General features: G+C 39.3%; 1 protein-coding gene across 1 annotated transcript in view; it reads right to left on the bottom strand.

The window, feature by feature from the left end:
• Positions 1–265: 265 nt before the first annotated feature.
• The window catches only part of LOC106094229 (uncharacterized protein DDB_G0283357), a 68,312-nt gene continuing 51,926 nt past the window's right edge, over positions 266–16,651 (bottom strand). Inside the window, exons 6-8 of the mRNA XM_059362389.1 lie at positions 9,014–9,669; positions 2,117–2,296; positions 266–1,749 (exon numbers count right to left, since the gene is read on the bottom strand). Coding sequence (XP_059218372.1) covers positions 1,597–1,749; positions 2,117–2,296; positions 9,014–9,669 — 989 coding nt within the window. The 3' untranslated portion in view covers positions 266–1,596. The remainder of the gene's footprint in view (positions 1,750–2,116; positions 2,297–9,013; positions 9,670–16,651) is intronic.

The following is a 16,651-nucleotide window of genomic DNA, read 5'->3' as shown; positions in this document are numbered from 1 at the left end:
AAATTATTGGGATCAATTAATTTCGTTATTGAGAGCGATTTTTAGTTTTTTTCCTGTGTTAAGGACGTGGGCGACGAAAGCTCATGCAACACTTTGGAACTGCAAAACGCTCGGTAGAACGGCGAAAATCCTATGGGGAGACCCAGATCGTGAGAAGATGAGGCTCTTACTGAACGGAAGTAAGAAGGAGGTTGGCATTGCTCTCTGTATCATTACTGGACCTTAGGCTCCGTCCGACTTTTGCCTTTCCTTACTGGTTACTTGTGTTAATTGAATACGAAAATTTTTAATCAATATTATCATTTTCGTGTTTGAAGCAGTATCAGTTAAAAAATTAATGGGATCAATTAATTTCGTGATTGAGGGCGATTTTTAGTTTTTTTCCTGTGTTAAGGACGTGGGCGACGAAAGCTCATGCAACACTGTGGAACAGCGAAACGCTCGGTAGAACGGCGAAAATCCTATGGGGAGAGCCAGATCGTGAGAAGATCAGGCTATTACTGAAAGGAAGTAAGAAGGAGGTTGGCATTGCTCTCGGTATCATTACTGGACACATAGGCTCCGTCCGACTTTTGCCTTTCCTTACTGGTTACTTGTTTTAATTGAATACGAAAATGTTTAATCAATATTATCATTTTCGTGATTGATGCAGTATCAGTTAAAAAATTAATAAGGATCAATTAATTTCGTGATTGAAAGCATTTTTTAGTTTTTTTCCTGTGTTTTCTAAAAATCAATAATAGGTCAATTTAAGAAAAATCCTGGCTCGTTTTACTCTTATTCTTATTGAATTTAGTCCTTTACTTAGGTTTCTTAAATATTCCAAAAAGGCTTGTGTTCATCATAGAATGGCACTGAATATATTACGAACCTACATCTATGGGTCCTATCCATATTTCATTGGCATTCAGGCCTACAGTATGCATCAACAACGCAGACAGACAGACAGACGGCTGCAGAATAAATTCAAAATGAAAAAAATATTATTTTTTTGGATTTTTGGTAGGGCCAGTGAGTGGGTGAGTGGTAGAGAAGTGTAACCTGCCTCTAGGAAGCATTGAAATATAAAATGCAGTAACAAACACTCCCTTAATATATTTACCCATTGTTGTATAGTTTTGCAGAGTTCAAAAACTGCAACTGAAGGCTTAAATTATTTATAATCTTGACGTTCATTTGCAGGGCTTTATTTTGTTATGGGTTTTTGGCCGAGGATAGCTTTCGAGCTTGCAGGCATTTGGGGTCGTCGCATCAGTGTTGTTGCTGCCCTCGAAATATTTGTTCAGATCTCCATACGCAAAAATGGGCAGGGGTTCTTGGGAGTGCTGGCGTTGATGCTGATGTTCGTTCTGACAAAGGATAGTAGGACAAAAAAGTGCGAACAAATTGTTTGTTTTCCGTGGTTGTTGTAGCTGTTGCTACCATGGTGGCATTGTTGAGCTGCCCATGATGTTCTCGATGGGCGAGGCGTTGTTGCTGGCCATTACGATTGTATTTGTAGTTGTAGTTGTTGCTGTGGTAGTTTTTTGCTTTTTTTCTGCGGTTTTTTGGAAATTTAAATGTACGAATTTGAGCGCTTGGGGTCTGTGGGCTGCCCTATTGTGGCGCAATAGCAGCTGCCGCCTGTGAAGCCACAGCAGCAGCAGCGGCAGCACTGTTATTCAAGCTTAAAGCCAAACTGTTGGTTATTAAGCCAAGTGTGGCCGATGTTGTGGGGCTATTGCCGCCTCTGTTGGTGGTGGAGGCCTCCTGATAAATGAGGGAGCGGAGAAAAAGCGCAACAAAAAACAAAAAAACGAGAGGCAGAGAATATTTGTAATTATAAATATTTTCATTTCAATTTCAATTTGTGCTCTGAAGAGTCTAAGTGTCCATGTGTTCATATGCATGTGGCCTGCTGTTATTAAGGCTTTCAATTATTTTCACTTAATTTGACTGTTTACTGGCTTGTTTTTTTTTTGTTTTGCACTGACGGTTTTTTAATTAATTGAAATTATTAATTTTATTGTGAAATTGCACACACACACACACACAAACATATGGACCTTGTCTGCTGTTTATGGTTAAAGATATTCAAAGAGTTTATGTAGAAAATCCTTTCATCCTTTCTACTTACAATGCTTAAAGTTCGCACAATGCATGCTCGCTTTTGTGGCTGTGATATGTCACAGCTATCGTGATCCATGTTAGTTGGTGTGCTGCCACGCGATGACACCGAGCCATTGGCATTATTCAGTTTTATGTCATCGGACATGCGTTCATCCATGGAGCCCTCATCGCGTTGGGAGTTGTTCTCCTGCAAAAAAGATAAACAGAAAATATGCAAAAGTATTCAATAAAGATTGTAGTTGAATAATAGCAGTTTTAGGATTTTGTAAAGAGGATACAAATGAAAAGAAACAAGTAAAAGCGCGCTAAGTTCGGCCGGGCCGAATCTTATGTACCCTCAACCATGGATCGCATTTTTCGAGTTCTTTTCCCGGCATCTCTTCTTAGGCAAAAAAGGATAAAAGGAAATATTTACTCTGCTATTAGAGCGATATCAAGATATGGTCCGGTTCAAAGCACAATTAAATTATATGTTGGAGACCTGTGTAAAATGTCAGCCAATTCGTAAAAGAATTGCGCCCTTTGGGGGCTCAAGAAGTAAAATAGAGAGATCGATTTATATGGGAGCTGTATGAGGCCATAGACCGATTCAGACCATAATAAACACATATGTTGATGGTTATGAGACGATTCGTCGTTCAAAATTTCAGGCAAATCGGATAATAATTGCGACCTCTAGAGGCTCAAGAAGTCAAAATCCCAGATCGGTTTATATGGCAGCTATATCAGATTATAAACCGATGTGAACCTTATTTGACACAGTTGTTGAAAGTAAGAATAAAATACGTCATGCAAAATTTCAGCCAAATCGGATAATAATTGCGACCTCTAGAGGCTCAAGAAGTCAAGACCCAAGATCGGTTTATATGACAGCTATATCAGGTTATGGACCGATTTGAACCTTATTTAGTGGATGTGATAATAAAACACGTCGTGCAAAATTTCATTCTAATCGGATAAGAATTGCGCCCTCTAGAGGCTCAAGAAGTCAAGATCCCAGATCGGTTTATATGGCAGCTATATCAGGTTATGAACTGATTTGATCCTTATTTGGCACAGTTATTGGATATGATAACAAAACACGTCGTGCAAAATTTCATTCCAATCGGATAGGAATTGCGCCCTCTAGAGGCTCTAGAAGTCAAGATCCCAGATCGGTTTATATGGCAGCTATATCAGGTTATGAACCGATTTGAACCATACTCAGCACAGTTATTGGATATGATATCAAAATTCTTCGTGCAAAATTGCATTCCAATCGGATAAGAAGTGCGCCCTCTAGAAGCTCAAGAAGTCAAGACCCAAGATCGGTTTATATGGCAGCTATATCAGGTTATATGCCTATTTGAACCTTATATGACACTGTTATTGGATATGATAACAAAACACGTCGCGCAAAATTTCATTCCAATCGATAAGAAGTGCGCCCTCTAGAGGCTTAAGAGGTGCGCCCTCTAGAGGCTCAAGAAGTCAAGATCCCAGATCGGTTTATATGGCAGCTATATCAGGTTATGAACGGATTTGAACCATACTTGCCACAGTTATTGGATATGATAACAAAACACGTCGTGCAAAATTTCATTCCAATCGGATAAGAATTGCGCCCTCTAGAGGCTCAAGAATTCCGGATCCCAGATCGGTTTATATGGCAGCTATATCAGGTTATGAACCGATTTGAACCATACTTGGCACTGTTATTGGATATGATAACAAAACACGTCGTGCAAAATTTCATTCCAATCGGATAAGAATTGCGCCCTCTAGAGGCTGAAGAATTCCGGATCCCAGATCGGTTTATATGGCAGCTATATCAGGTTATGAACCGATTTGAAGCATACTTGGCGCAGTTATTGGATATGATAACAAAACACATCGTGCAAAATTTCATTCCAATCGGATAGGAATTGCGCCCTCTAGAGGCTCAAGAAGTCAAGACCCAAGATCGGTTTATATGGCAGCTATATCAAAACGTGGACCAATATAGCCCTTTTACAATCCCATCCGACCTACGCTAATAAGAAGTATTTGTGCAAAATTTCAAGCGGCTAGCTTTACTCCTTCGAAAGTTTGCATGCTTTCGACAGACAGACGGACGGACGGACATGGCTAGATCGACATGAAATGTCACGACGATCAAGAACATATATACTTTGTGGGGTCTCAGACGAATATTTGGAGTTGTTACAAACAGTATGACGAAATTAGTATACCCCCATTCTATGGTGGAGGGTATAAAAACCAATTGTAATGGAGGAGGAAGGCGATCATTATCACTTAAGTAACAGAACATGGATTTTGGTGCAAACTTTTAATGAGATGGGAGCTATATCTAAATTTGAACCAATTTTTATAAAATTCACAAGAAATGCCAACAGTTTTTTATAAGAGGGCAAAATGTCATAAGTAGCGGTTAGCAAGTAACATCATGCCATGTTCGGCCGGACCGATGCTTGGGTACCCACCACCATAAATTCTGCTAAAAGTGTAGCCTTTCTAACTCTGCTTCCATTTGAATTATTTTAAAGCGAACAAATCGGGTATTGATTGAGGCTTCTTTGGTCTCAAGAAGTCATCATTGGCATGTATGGGTTTTAAAGGGGCCTATATCTATTCATTAAACTATCGGGGTAGAATTCGTTATGATTATTGGAGGACACAAAAGTACTTCACGTAGCAAATTTCAGATGAATCGGGTAAAAACTTAGGCTTCTAGGAGTCAAATATTGGGATCGGTATATATGAGGCCAAAATCAGTTTTTAAACCCATTCGGATCACACTTGGCGCAGATGTTGGAAGCCATAACAGAAGTCCTTGTGCTAAATTTCAGTCAAAACGAATGAAAATTAAGGTTCCTACACTCCACCAAATTTGTTATTCTAAACAGCAAAAATGTTTGCTAAAACAGTAGTTTTTATCTGCTGAAAATGGGAAAGCAGACATAACTGCTGTTTCAGCAAACATAGGGCTGCTGTGTTAGCAAATATTTTTTACTGCTATTAACAAATTCTGCTGCTGTGATTACAAAAGTCTGCTGAAAAAAAGTTGTATGCTACTTTTTATGGTTGCCTCTTACTTGTTATACCCACCACCACCCACCATCATTCCGTTTGCAACACATGGAAATATCAATATTCGACCCTAAAAAGGATATATATTTCGGATCGTCGTAAAATTCTAAGACGATTTAACGATGTCCGAGTGTCTGTTTCTCCGTCTGTCGTATCACTCTATAGCCTTCAAAAGTTGAGATATTGAGCTTAAATTTGGCACAGATACGTATTTTTGATGCATATGACCCATATCGGACCATATTTAGCTGCCATATAGACCGATATGGCGGTTTAGGTACCGGTGAGTTGTTTTAAGTCTCCCGACATTTGAGTCAAATATGGTTCAGATCGGAGTATATTTAAATATACCTGCCATATAGACCGATCTGCCGATTTAGGGTCTTAAGCCCATAAAAGCCGCAATTATTACCCGATTATGCTGAAATTTAATATGGCGAGATGTTGTAAACTTCCCGACATCCGACCCAAATATGGTTCAGATCGGACTATATTTAAATTTAGCTACCATATAGACCTATCTGCCGATTTTGGATTTTAAGCCCATAAAAGCCGCAATTATTATCCGATTTTGCTAAAATTTGCTAAATTTAGTTGGTTAACGCCTTCCGACACCCGACTCAGATATCGATCACATCGAACTATATTTCGATATAGCTGCCATATGGACAGATCTGCCGATTAAGGGTCTTGAGCGCATGAACGCCTCATTTATTAACCGATTTCGCTGGAATTTGAGACTGGGTTACTGCAAAATCATCCATGATCACATAATGGACAAATAACAAGTAAGAGCGTGTTAAGTTTGGCCGGGCCAAATTTTGGGAACCCAGCACCATGGATTCTGTTAAAAATGTATACATAATAAAATTAGTAACAGGTCATATTTTTATTTTATATACCAAACTCGCTGACCCGAGTCCGCTCCGCTGCGCCTTCTTTTACTTTATATGAAACAAAAGTTTCCTTGGAATATTTATTTTCGACAATTTAAGATCTTTTAGTGAAATACCATGCTAACTTGACTAACAGTTTAACAATATAAGAGCCTTTATCAGAATCCCATATGATCTTTATTGGTCTACGAATTTAAGTTTGGATGTAAGTTGTACTCCACTCTCAAAATATTGGGTTGCCCAAAAAGTAATTGCGGATTTTTCATATAGTCGGGGTTGACAAATTTTTTTCACAGCTTGTGGCTCTGTAATTGCATTCTTCCTTCTGTCAGTTATCAGCTGTTACTTTTAGCTTGCTTTAGAAAAGAAGTGGAAAAAAAGTATATTTGATTAAATTTCATTCTAAGTTTTATTAAAAATGCATTTACTTTCTTTTACAAAATCCGCAATACTTCATTTCAGACCGATATCTCGTGATGTCTGATTTAGTGGTGTTTTCGGGGGAGAGGTGGTCCCACAGATACTTGGCCCTGAAAAAAATATCAGCATCATGCTCTTCTCTAAATGCCATTTATTTAAACCCTATATTGCCATTGGCTTAAGAGGAGTTTACAGGATGAAATGTCCCCCAAACACATGGCTCCAAAATAGGTTAACAAATTCGTTCTCTAATCTCAAATACCTTTCATTGGAGCCACATATTGGCATGGTGAAAAAAATTTTTACCCTTTGGGGGGTGTTTTGGGAAAGGGGTGATGCCCTAAATACATGGTCCTACATTTGGATATCAAATTCATATTCTGCTCCAAAATACCTTTCTTTAAGCCCCATATTGCAATGGACAGTAAAACATTGCTGTTTGTGGGGTATTTTGGGAAAGGGGTAGACCCCCAAAAAATTGGTCCCGAAAGTGGGTACCAATTGTTGCTCTACCCCTCAATACCTTTCATTTAGGCTCCACATTGATATGGTCGGTAAATATGTCCGTTTGGGGATTGGGGTGGTCTCTTAAACACTAAGAAAAAAATATATCAGCAACGTGCTCTATTCTCATATATCTGTATATCATTTATTTAAACCCCATATTGCCATTGGCCTCAAAATTGGATATCAAATTCGCTTTCGCAAACATGACCGCCTTGGAGGGTGTTTTGGGGGATGGGCGGCCACTCAGTGAGTTGGCCTTGAAAATATATATCGGATTCGTGTTCTACTCTAAAAACCCTCTTATTTGAGCCTCATATTGCAATAGTCAGAAAATACTTACTATTTGGGTGGTGTTGTGGGGGTGGCGTGGCCCCATATTCCCATGGTCAGTAAATAAGTCCTGTTTGGGGTGTGTTTTGGGGAAGGGGTGGACGCCCAGAAACGTGGTCCCACATTTGGATATTAGATTCGTATTCTACTCGCAAATACCTTTCATTTGAGTCCCATATTGCCATGGTCGGTAAATATGTCCCATTTAGGGGTGTTTTGGGGCTTGGGGTAGTCCCCGTAGCACTTGGTCCGACAATTGGATATCAGATACGTTTTCTTATCCTAAATACCTTTCATTTGAGTCCCATATTGTGGTGATTGGTCTAAATATATGTTTGGTAGGTTTTAGGGTGGGGCATCCCCCCCCCCCCCCTAGGTACCCCATCCGAAATTAGGTATCGAAATTTTCAGATATCAAAAAATTTAGTACCCTATTTTCACCACGGGGTCATTATGCACCATCTCTGAAAATTTCAAGAAAATCTGTTCAGCCGTTTCTGAGTCTATAAGGAACACACAAACATACAAACAAACACAAATTGATTTTCATATATAAGAAGATTTCAATAAAACCAGCAAACATTAAAGCTTCTAGGAACCGAACAAGGATGATCGGGAGACCGGTTTACATAGGAGCTATATAAGGTTATGGACTGATTTAGACCGTATTTGGCACAGTTGTTGGAAGTTGAATTGGTTTGTGTCTCTACTAGTTAAAGTTAGGACATTATTTTGGTAGAGTTTTGAAATGGGGACATTTCGCCTCGAATGCGGACATTGAGTTCGTATCATTGAAGCGTAGAGGTAAGCTAGTCCGCCAATGATCCTAAACGCGTGGGTTAAAATCCTGGCGAGAACATTGGAACAATTTTAAGTGGCAGTTAACCCCTCCTAATTTTGGCGACATTTGTAAGGTACATGTCATGCATAGAAGTCATGTAAAATCTTCTCCACATAGAGGAGTCCCTCTGCGGAACGTCGTGGCGACAGGGCTATAAAAAGGAGGTCTTTTTATCATTGAGTTTGATATGTGAGAAGTTTGCTCCTGTGGAGAGCAAATTTTTACCCCACTCCTTCATATCTTTCTCTGGACTCCTATATTGTAGTGGGTAAATATGTCCGCTTTGTGATGTATTTTGAGAGTGAGGTGGCCAACCAGACATATAGCCCTTAAAGTAAATATAAGCTTCATGCTGTACTCTCAAATACTTTTTATATGAGCCTCATGTAACCATAGTCCTTAAAGTCCTGTCTCATTTGAGACCTTTGTTGTCGCGATTGGTCTATATATGCCTATGACATAGAATCGTTTGGGGGGTATGGATATCTCCCGTTATGGCTTTAACCTTTATGCTTATAATTCAGTTATAAGTATAATCACCAAATAAATAAAACTCCACAAAGTCCATAGTGTGTACCAGTGATATGTCCAGTGACATATATGTTGCCCCCATCTCTTTCTTTCAGTCATTGAACTTTGTCGACAACCCTATTCAATATAATGGATTGTTTTCGAAGCCATCTTAATTATAACCTTCAGTTTCAAATTCATTACTGATACAAATCAGGCCTAATACTCTGTGGCAAATTAAGTCGCAAGAATTTTGTGTTTGTAGCAAGGACAGAAATTTTTTTTTGGAAATTTTGTGTTTTTTTTTTTGGTTTAGTTAGCCGGAACTTACCTCTTTGTTGTTAATTGTGGCAATAGGACTATTGCAAATGCCAAATTTAAGCTCCAAATGAGCCTCCGTATCATTGGTGTGCTGACCCAGTTCGAGTGGCATGACAATGCCATTGCAGCCATTGTCATGGGGCGAAGCACCCGTCGCCATTACTCCAAAATCTGCACCATTTACATTGGCCACAGAGCAGGGTGATGCTGCCAAAGGCGAAGTGGATAACATTTTATCCGGGGAAAGGGTGAAACAATTTGCCTCGCGTGACATGGTAATGTCATTGTGGTTCTTGGTATTATTGTTGGAGTCATTGTCATTCGAATTGTTGCAATGCAGACCGTTGATGTTATTGGGATCATTGATGTTGTTGGTCATATTTGTTGCAGATGCTGTTGATGTTTCTAAGGACGATGATGATGGTGGTGTCGCCCCCACTGTCACAATAGCCTCATCCATGCTTAGGCTGTTGTTGGCATTATTGGTGGTGTTGGCCATGTTGCTGTTGTTGTTGGCAGTGCTGGTGCTGTTGTTATTGGGCTCCGAGCCCAATTCATAAATGTTAACCATATGGGCCGCCTGGGCATGTACCATTAGATCCCAGGGATTGGTGAAGGCATCCTTGCATACGGCACACAGTAATTTAGCTCCGAGGGCTGGATTTTCTAAAGTGAAAGTTAAATAAAAAAAAAAACAATGTAAGTGAGGATTCAATGTTGGGCAAATTCGATTGATGGATACCCTATGATGGATACAAAGGACCTAATATACACCTTCAATTTTTTCCTACAATATTTATCCAATTCAGTTCAGGGAGGGTAATTTCAATAACATGCACAGACCGATGACCAGGTAGTCTGACAATGATTGAGTGAAAATGATTCCATAATCTTCTTCTTTCCTTTGACACGTACAAACTTTTGCTTTAAGTTTAAATGCCCTATGCATTAGTAGTGGTATACCAGCTAGGCTACAAATTAAAGCATAGTTGTGTGTGATATGTACAACACCTAAGAGAAATGGGACAACAACTACCGGAAGTTGGAAAACATACGAAAAAAGCCCAAACTGGTTAACACATTTTCGGGTTTGGGGCTCAACAACTCTGTTGCTCGCCTGGCTTCTTCCTTCTTCATTCGTACGCAAATATTTATGTTTAGTCTCAGACTCATAAACAACTCAATTTTCGTAACATTTAAACACATGGCCAACCCAACTACTGTTCCCAGACTCCTTTGCCGACTCTTTTGCTCTTGGTGTTGGTGACGACCGCAATAGGCCATGCATCATGTTTATGGTGTAAATGACCATCAAGAGCAAAAATTCTGGACATGGATATGCTTTAAAGAAAGGGATGCTGTCTTGATACTTGAAAAATGCATTGCCATATTTTTTAAAAATGGTTTAAAGATAATATTTTGGCGGTTGACACAATGATAAAAATCGAAGTTCCTTATTTAAGAAACATCGCACAAATCAATGAGTGCTGTCCGATACAATTTTATACTCCATGATAAGAGACCTCCTTTTCATAGCCGAGTCCGAATGGCGGGCCGCAGAGCGACACCTCTTTGGGGTGAAGATTTTACATGGCAAAGTACCTCACAAATGTTGCCAGCATTAGGAGGGGATAATCACCGCTGAAAATGTTTCTAATGTTTCTCCCAGTATTCGAACCCAGGTGTTTAGCGTCATAGGCGGACATGCTTACCTCTGCGCTATGGTGGCCACTACATTTTTTGATAACTAAAGGGGGAGCGGACCCTCCCCCTTACCCGAATTTTCAGAAACGCCAGATCTCGAAGATGGGTGGTGCGATTTAAGCGAAATTTTGTGTGCTCTCTTTTAGTAACTTAAAACAAAAAATTTGGTATCCAAATGTTGGATCGGGTACTTAGAGGGGCCGTCCCCCCTTAAAACCCACCAAATATATAAATATAGATCAATCACTATAATATGAAAAGTATTTATGAGTAGAAAACGTATCTGATATCCAATTGTCTGAACTAAGTGTTTGGGGGGACACCCCAACCCCCAAAACACCCCTAAATCGGTCATATTTACCGACCATATCATTATGGGACTCAAATGAAAGGTATTTGCGAGTAGAATACAAATCCGATTTCCAAACCCACCCCCACAACACCACCCATTCAGGAAGTATTTGCTTATAAATAAGAGGTATTTTAGTGTAGAACACATATCTGATATATATTTTCATAATTGGATAGTAGAGCACAAAATTGATACCCACTTTCGGAATTAAGTTTCTGGGGCTCCCCTTACCCTTAGTTGAAAATAAAAAATGTTTTCAACTAAAACAAGTAAAAGCGTGCTAAGTTCGGCCGGGCCGAATCTTATATATGTACCCTTCACCATGGATCACATTTGCCGAGTTCTTTTCCCGGCATCTCTTCTTAGGCAAAAAAAGGATATAAGAAAAGATTTGCTCCGCTATTAGAGCGATATCAAGATATGGTCCGGTTTGAACCACAATTAAATTATATGTTGGAGACCTGTGTAAAATGTCAGCCAATTCGAATAAGAATTGCGCCCTTTGTGGGCTCAAACAGTAAAATAGAGAGATCGATTTATATGGGAGCTGTATCGGGCTATAGACCGATTCAGACCATAATAAACACGTATGTTGATGGTCATGAGAGGATCCGTCATACAAAATTTCAGGCAAATCGGATAATAATTACGACCTCTAGAGGCTCAAGAAGTCAAAATCCCTGATCGGTTTATATGGCAGCTATATCAGGTTATGAACCGATTTAAATCATACTTGACACAGTTGGATATCATAACAAAACACGTGGTGCACAATTTCATTCTAATCGGATAAGAATTGCGCACTCTAGAGGCTCAAGAAGTCAAGACCCAAGATCGGTTTATATGGCAGCTATATCAGGTTATGGACCGATTAAAAACGTACTTAGCACAGTTGTTAAAGGTGATACTAAAACACTATGTGCAAAATTTCAGTCACTTCGGATGAGAATTGCGCCCTCTAGAGGCTCAAGAAGTCAAGACCCAAGATCGGTTTATATGACAGCTATATATGGTTATGGACCGATTTGAACCATACTTGGCACAGTTGTTGGATATAATAACAAAACACGTCATGCAAAATTTCATTTCAATCGGATAAGAATTACGCACTCTAGAGGCTCAAGAAGTCAAGACCCAAGATCGGTTTATATGGCAGCTATATCAAAACATGGACCGATATGGCCCATTTACAATACCAACCGACCTACACTAATAAGAAGTATTTGTGCAAAATTTCAAGCGGCTAGCTTTACTCCTTCGGAAGTTAGCGTGCTTTCGACAGACAGACGGACGGACGGACGGACGGACATGGCTATATGGACGTAAAATTTCACGACGATCAAGAATATATATACTTTATGTGGTCTAAGACGAATATTTTGAGTAGTTACAATCAGAATGACGAAATTAGTATACCCTTATGGTGGAGGTTATAAAAATTAATTGATTCAATAATTTTTATACCCACCACCTTAGGATGAGGGTATACCAATCTAGTCATTCTTTCTTCTTCTTTCTTTGTAACGCCTCGTAACATTGATCTGCGAACCCATAAAGTATATGTATTCTGGATCGCCTCGACATTCTGGGGTGATATAGCCATGTCCGTCCGTCTGTTGAAATCACGATAGCGGCCGAAGGTGTAAAACTAGCCGCTTGAAATTTTGCACAGATACTTAATATTGATGTGGGTCGTTGGGGATTGCAAATGGGCCATATGGGTTCAGATTTAGATATAGCTTCCATGTACACTGATCTGCCGATTTGACTTCTTGAGCCCTTAAAAGCCGCATTTTTTGTTCTATTTGAAATTTTGCATATAGTGTTCTGTTATGACTTCCAACAGCTGTGCTACGACGGTCCAAATCGGTGAAGGAACTGATATAGCTCCCATATAAACCGATCTCCCGATTTGACGTCTTGAGCACTTATAAGGCGCAATTTTGGTCCGATTTGGCTGAAATTTTGCAGATAGTGTTCTGTTATGACTTCCAATAATGTGGCATTTGAAAAAGTGAGATCCCTTGTTAGGGTATTAGCCCTTGTTATACCCACAATCATAGGGGGAATACTAGTCTAGTCATTCCGCTTGTAACACCTCGAAATATTGATCTGCGACTCCATAACGTATATATATTCTTGATTGGCTCAATATTCTGAGTTGATCATGTCTGTCCATCAGTGTAAATCATCATAGCGGTCGAACGCGTAAAGCTTACGGCTTGAAATTTCGCACAGATATTTCTTATTGCTATAGGTCTTTGAGGATTGAAAATGGGATTTAGCTCCCATACAAAACCATCTCCTGATTTGAATTATTGACCCTCTAGAGGCCGCATTGTTATACGATTTGGCTGAGCTTTTGCTTTGAATCTTTTTTTTTTAAATTTCCAACATATGGTTCAAATCCGTCGATAACCCGATATAGTTCCCATATAAACCGATCTCCAGATTTGAATTCTTTAGCTTCTGAAAGCCTCTATTGTAGTCCGATTGTGCTAAAATTTACACGAAGTTTTCTGTTGCGACTTCCAACAACCGTGTCAAGTATGACCCGAATCATTTTAGAACCTGATATATTGGGTTGCCCAAAAAGTAATTTTGTAATTTGTAATTTGTAATTTATTGACACCCGCACAACAAGAACGCATGTTCTTATGATTATAGTACGGGAAATTAATCCTTTTAAAGTTACAATGTTAGACAAAGTATAAATAAATAAATGTAAAAAAAAAGAAAAAAAAAATCAAATATAATAAGCTTGAAACTAACAAAATATAAATAGGATGTTAATTTGAGTAATAAATCAAAAATAAGAAAAATATTGGTATACAATTATTTACCGCTCACAAATCAAAATTAACACTTGACATATTTATTTTTAACAAGACTTATCTAGAATCCCTAAAGTGATCTAGTAATTTACCTTTAAATGTTACAACGTTACTGATGGTTTGAAGGTCGTGCGGGAGAGAGTTCCAGAGCTGAACGGCGAATATAAATAGATGCCATTGAGAGACTAAGCTACGGTGTATCATTGGAATCAATTTGTTTCCTCGGTTCGACCTTGCAAATCTGATTCTCTCAAATAAATGAGATGGTGCCTGTGTATATATTATCCTATGTAAAAAGGTCAATGACCTCATGAGCAAAACATCACGAAATGATACACCATATAAGGATCTGGAGAAACGGAGAGTGGAGTCTCGTCGACGAAGACCATATACATAGCGTACCACACTGTTGAAGAAAGTATCGATCTTACGACTGCTTCGAGAATCACAGTTTGCAAATAGCTCACAACCGTAGAGTAGGCTAGGTATAATATATGACTTTGCCAAAAGTATTCTTACCCAAAGAGGAGTAAGTTGTTGAGTGGACCAAAGCGAGCGAAGCTTTGAATACCCTTGACCAACAGCAGCATTAATATGGTCTGTCCACGACAAGGTACTGTTGAAAGTCACCCCCAGGTTCTTTGCACGAGCCACGATCTCTAACCTCTCATTAGCAACAACAACAACAGGATCGCAAGTGAAACGTGAAACCCTTTTCTTAATAACCATGCACTTCGACTTGAGAGGATTAAGGCACAAGCCATTAGCATTTGCCCATTCATAAATTCTGGACAGGTCATGGTTCAGCATCCTGACATGGTCGTCTAAGCATTCCTTCGTGCTACTTATATAGACCTGCACATCATCAGCATACATGTGGGTCTTACAAAATGAGAGCTGGTCTGGCAGGTCGTTGCTATATAAAGAAAATAGAATAGGACCCAAGATTGAACCCTGGGGCACTCCTCGAATAACAGGCAAGGGACTAGAAACTGATGACTTCGAAACCACGGATTGGGTACGATTGGAGAGATATGACATGATTAAACGAACAGACGAAGACGAGAAATGAAACAGGTTTTTTAATTTTGCTGCCAACATAGTGTGATCGACCGTATCGAATGCCTTTGAATGGTCGAGGAGAACAAGCAAATTCATTTCGTCATTCTCCAAGTTACTCCTGATATCCTCCACCACATCTGCTAGAGCACTTATACAACTACGTCCGGGACAGAAACCTGACTGCTTCTCATATAAAAGAGAGTTCTCATTTATATACGAAAATATCTGTCTATACATTATCTTCTCAAAGACTTTGGACAGAAAACACAAAATGGAGATGGGCCGAAACTCCCTACAATTCTTGGGTAAGGGTATAACTTTAGCGTACTTCCATGCCACCGGAAATGAACTTCTGGTCAAAATGCTGTTAAAAATGTGGGTAATGTATGGCAAAATAAATGGTAATAGTACCTTGAGAAATCTTGGTTCAATGCCGTCGAATCCAACTGCATTTGACTTCACCATGGAGAAACCAAGTACCACATCGTTCTGTTCTATACCCGAAAATTCAAAACCTTCACTGTGACGATCCCCAAGAGTCAACTCAAAGTCATAGAAACTAGGATCTATGGGGTTTGTTGGAATATTGGTGAAAGTAGCATTAAGCTGGTCCACATCCACATCAGTGATGTTATCGGGGGATCTGCGACCGATACCAATGTCGTGAATGGTCTTCCAAGTCTTCCTCGAACCGATCGCAGAGGTAAAACGTCTGAGGTAGTAATTGATCTTGGCAGCTCTTATCAACTTATTGACACGGGATCTGTTGGAGCGATATTCCTCTCGTAGGTGCGACGTCCTAAAACGTTTCCATCTACGGTATGCAGTGTTTCGGGACTCAATTGCAACACGAATATCTGCCGAAAACCAAGGTTTAGTCTTCGAACAAATTTGTCTCATTTTGATCGGGAGCACAAAATCTTGGACAGCGCACACATTTCTAGATAAAAAGTTCACCTGATCGTCTATCGATTCCATGCGGTATAGCAGACTCCAATCGATATCAGAAATCAAAGAAGGTAAGGCTTCGTGGTCCAGACTATTGAAATCTCTATATGAGTAAGACTCCTCCCTTCCAAGGATCTCAAAGTTGTAAGACAGAAAAATCAAGTCATGGTTGGAGAAGCACGATGCGGACAGTTGGTCATACAATGAAACTTTAGAAATCTCACTGACAAAAAACAAATCAAGGAGGGTACTGGAACTGGACGAAAAATGAGTCGGCATGGATGTGTTGAAAGGTAATAAGCCCAATGATTTTTGGATTTTTCATATAATCGGCGTTGACAAATTTTTTCATAGCTTGTGACTCTGTAATTGCATTCTTTCTTCTGTCAGTTATCAGCTGTTACTTTTAGCTTGCTTTAGAAAAACGTGTAAAAAAGTATATTTGATTAAAGTTCATTCTTAGTTTTATTAAAAATGCATTTACTTTCTTTTAAAAAATCCGCAATTACTTTTTGGGCAACCCAATTACTTTTTGGGCAACCCACACAATCCTATCTTCCGATGTGACTTCTTGAGTCCCTTAAAGCCTTACTTGTTGGCTGATTGAGTTTAAAATTTTCCACCAGATGTTTTGTTAGGACTTCCAACAAGCGTGTCATTTATGGTTCAAATCGGTATTTAACCTGACATAGCTCCCATACAAGCCGATCTCCCGATTTGACATATTGAGCTCCTGAAAGCTTGTTAT

Source organism: Stomoxys calcitrans, chromosome 1 (assembly GCF_963082655.1).
Source record: "Stomoxys calcitrans chromosome 1, idStoCalc2.1, whole genome shotgun sequence".
Lineage (NCBI taxonomy): Eukaryota > Metazoa > Arthropoda > Insecta > Diptera > Muscidae > Stomoxys > Stomoxys calcitrans.
Note: the sequence above shows the minus strand (reverse complement) of the source record. Positions and strands in the feature narration are given on the sequence as shown.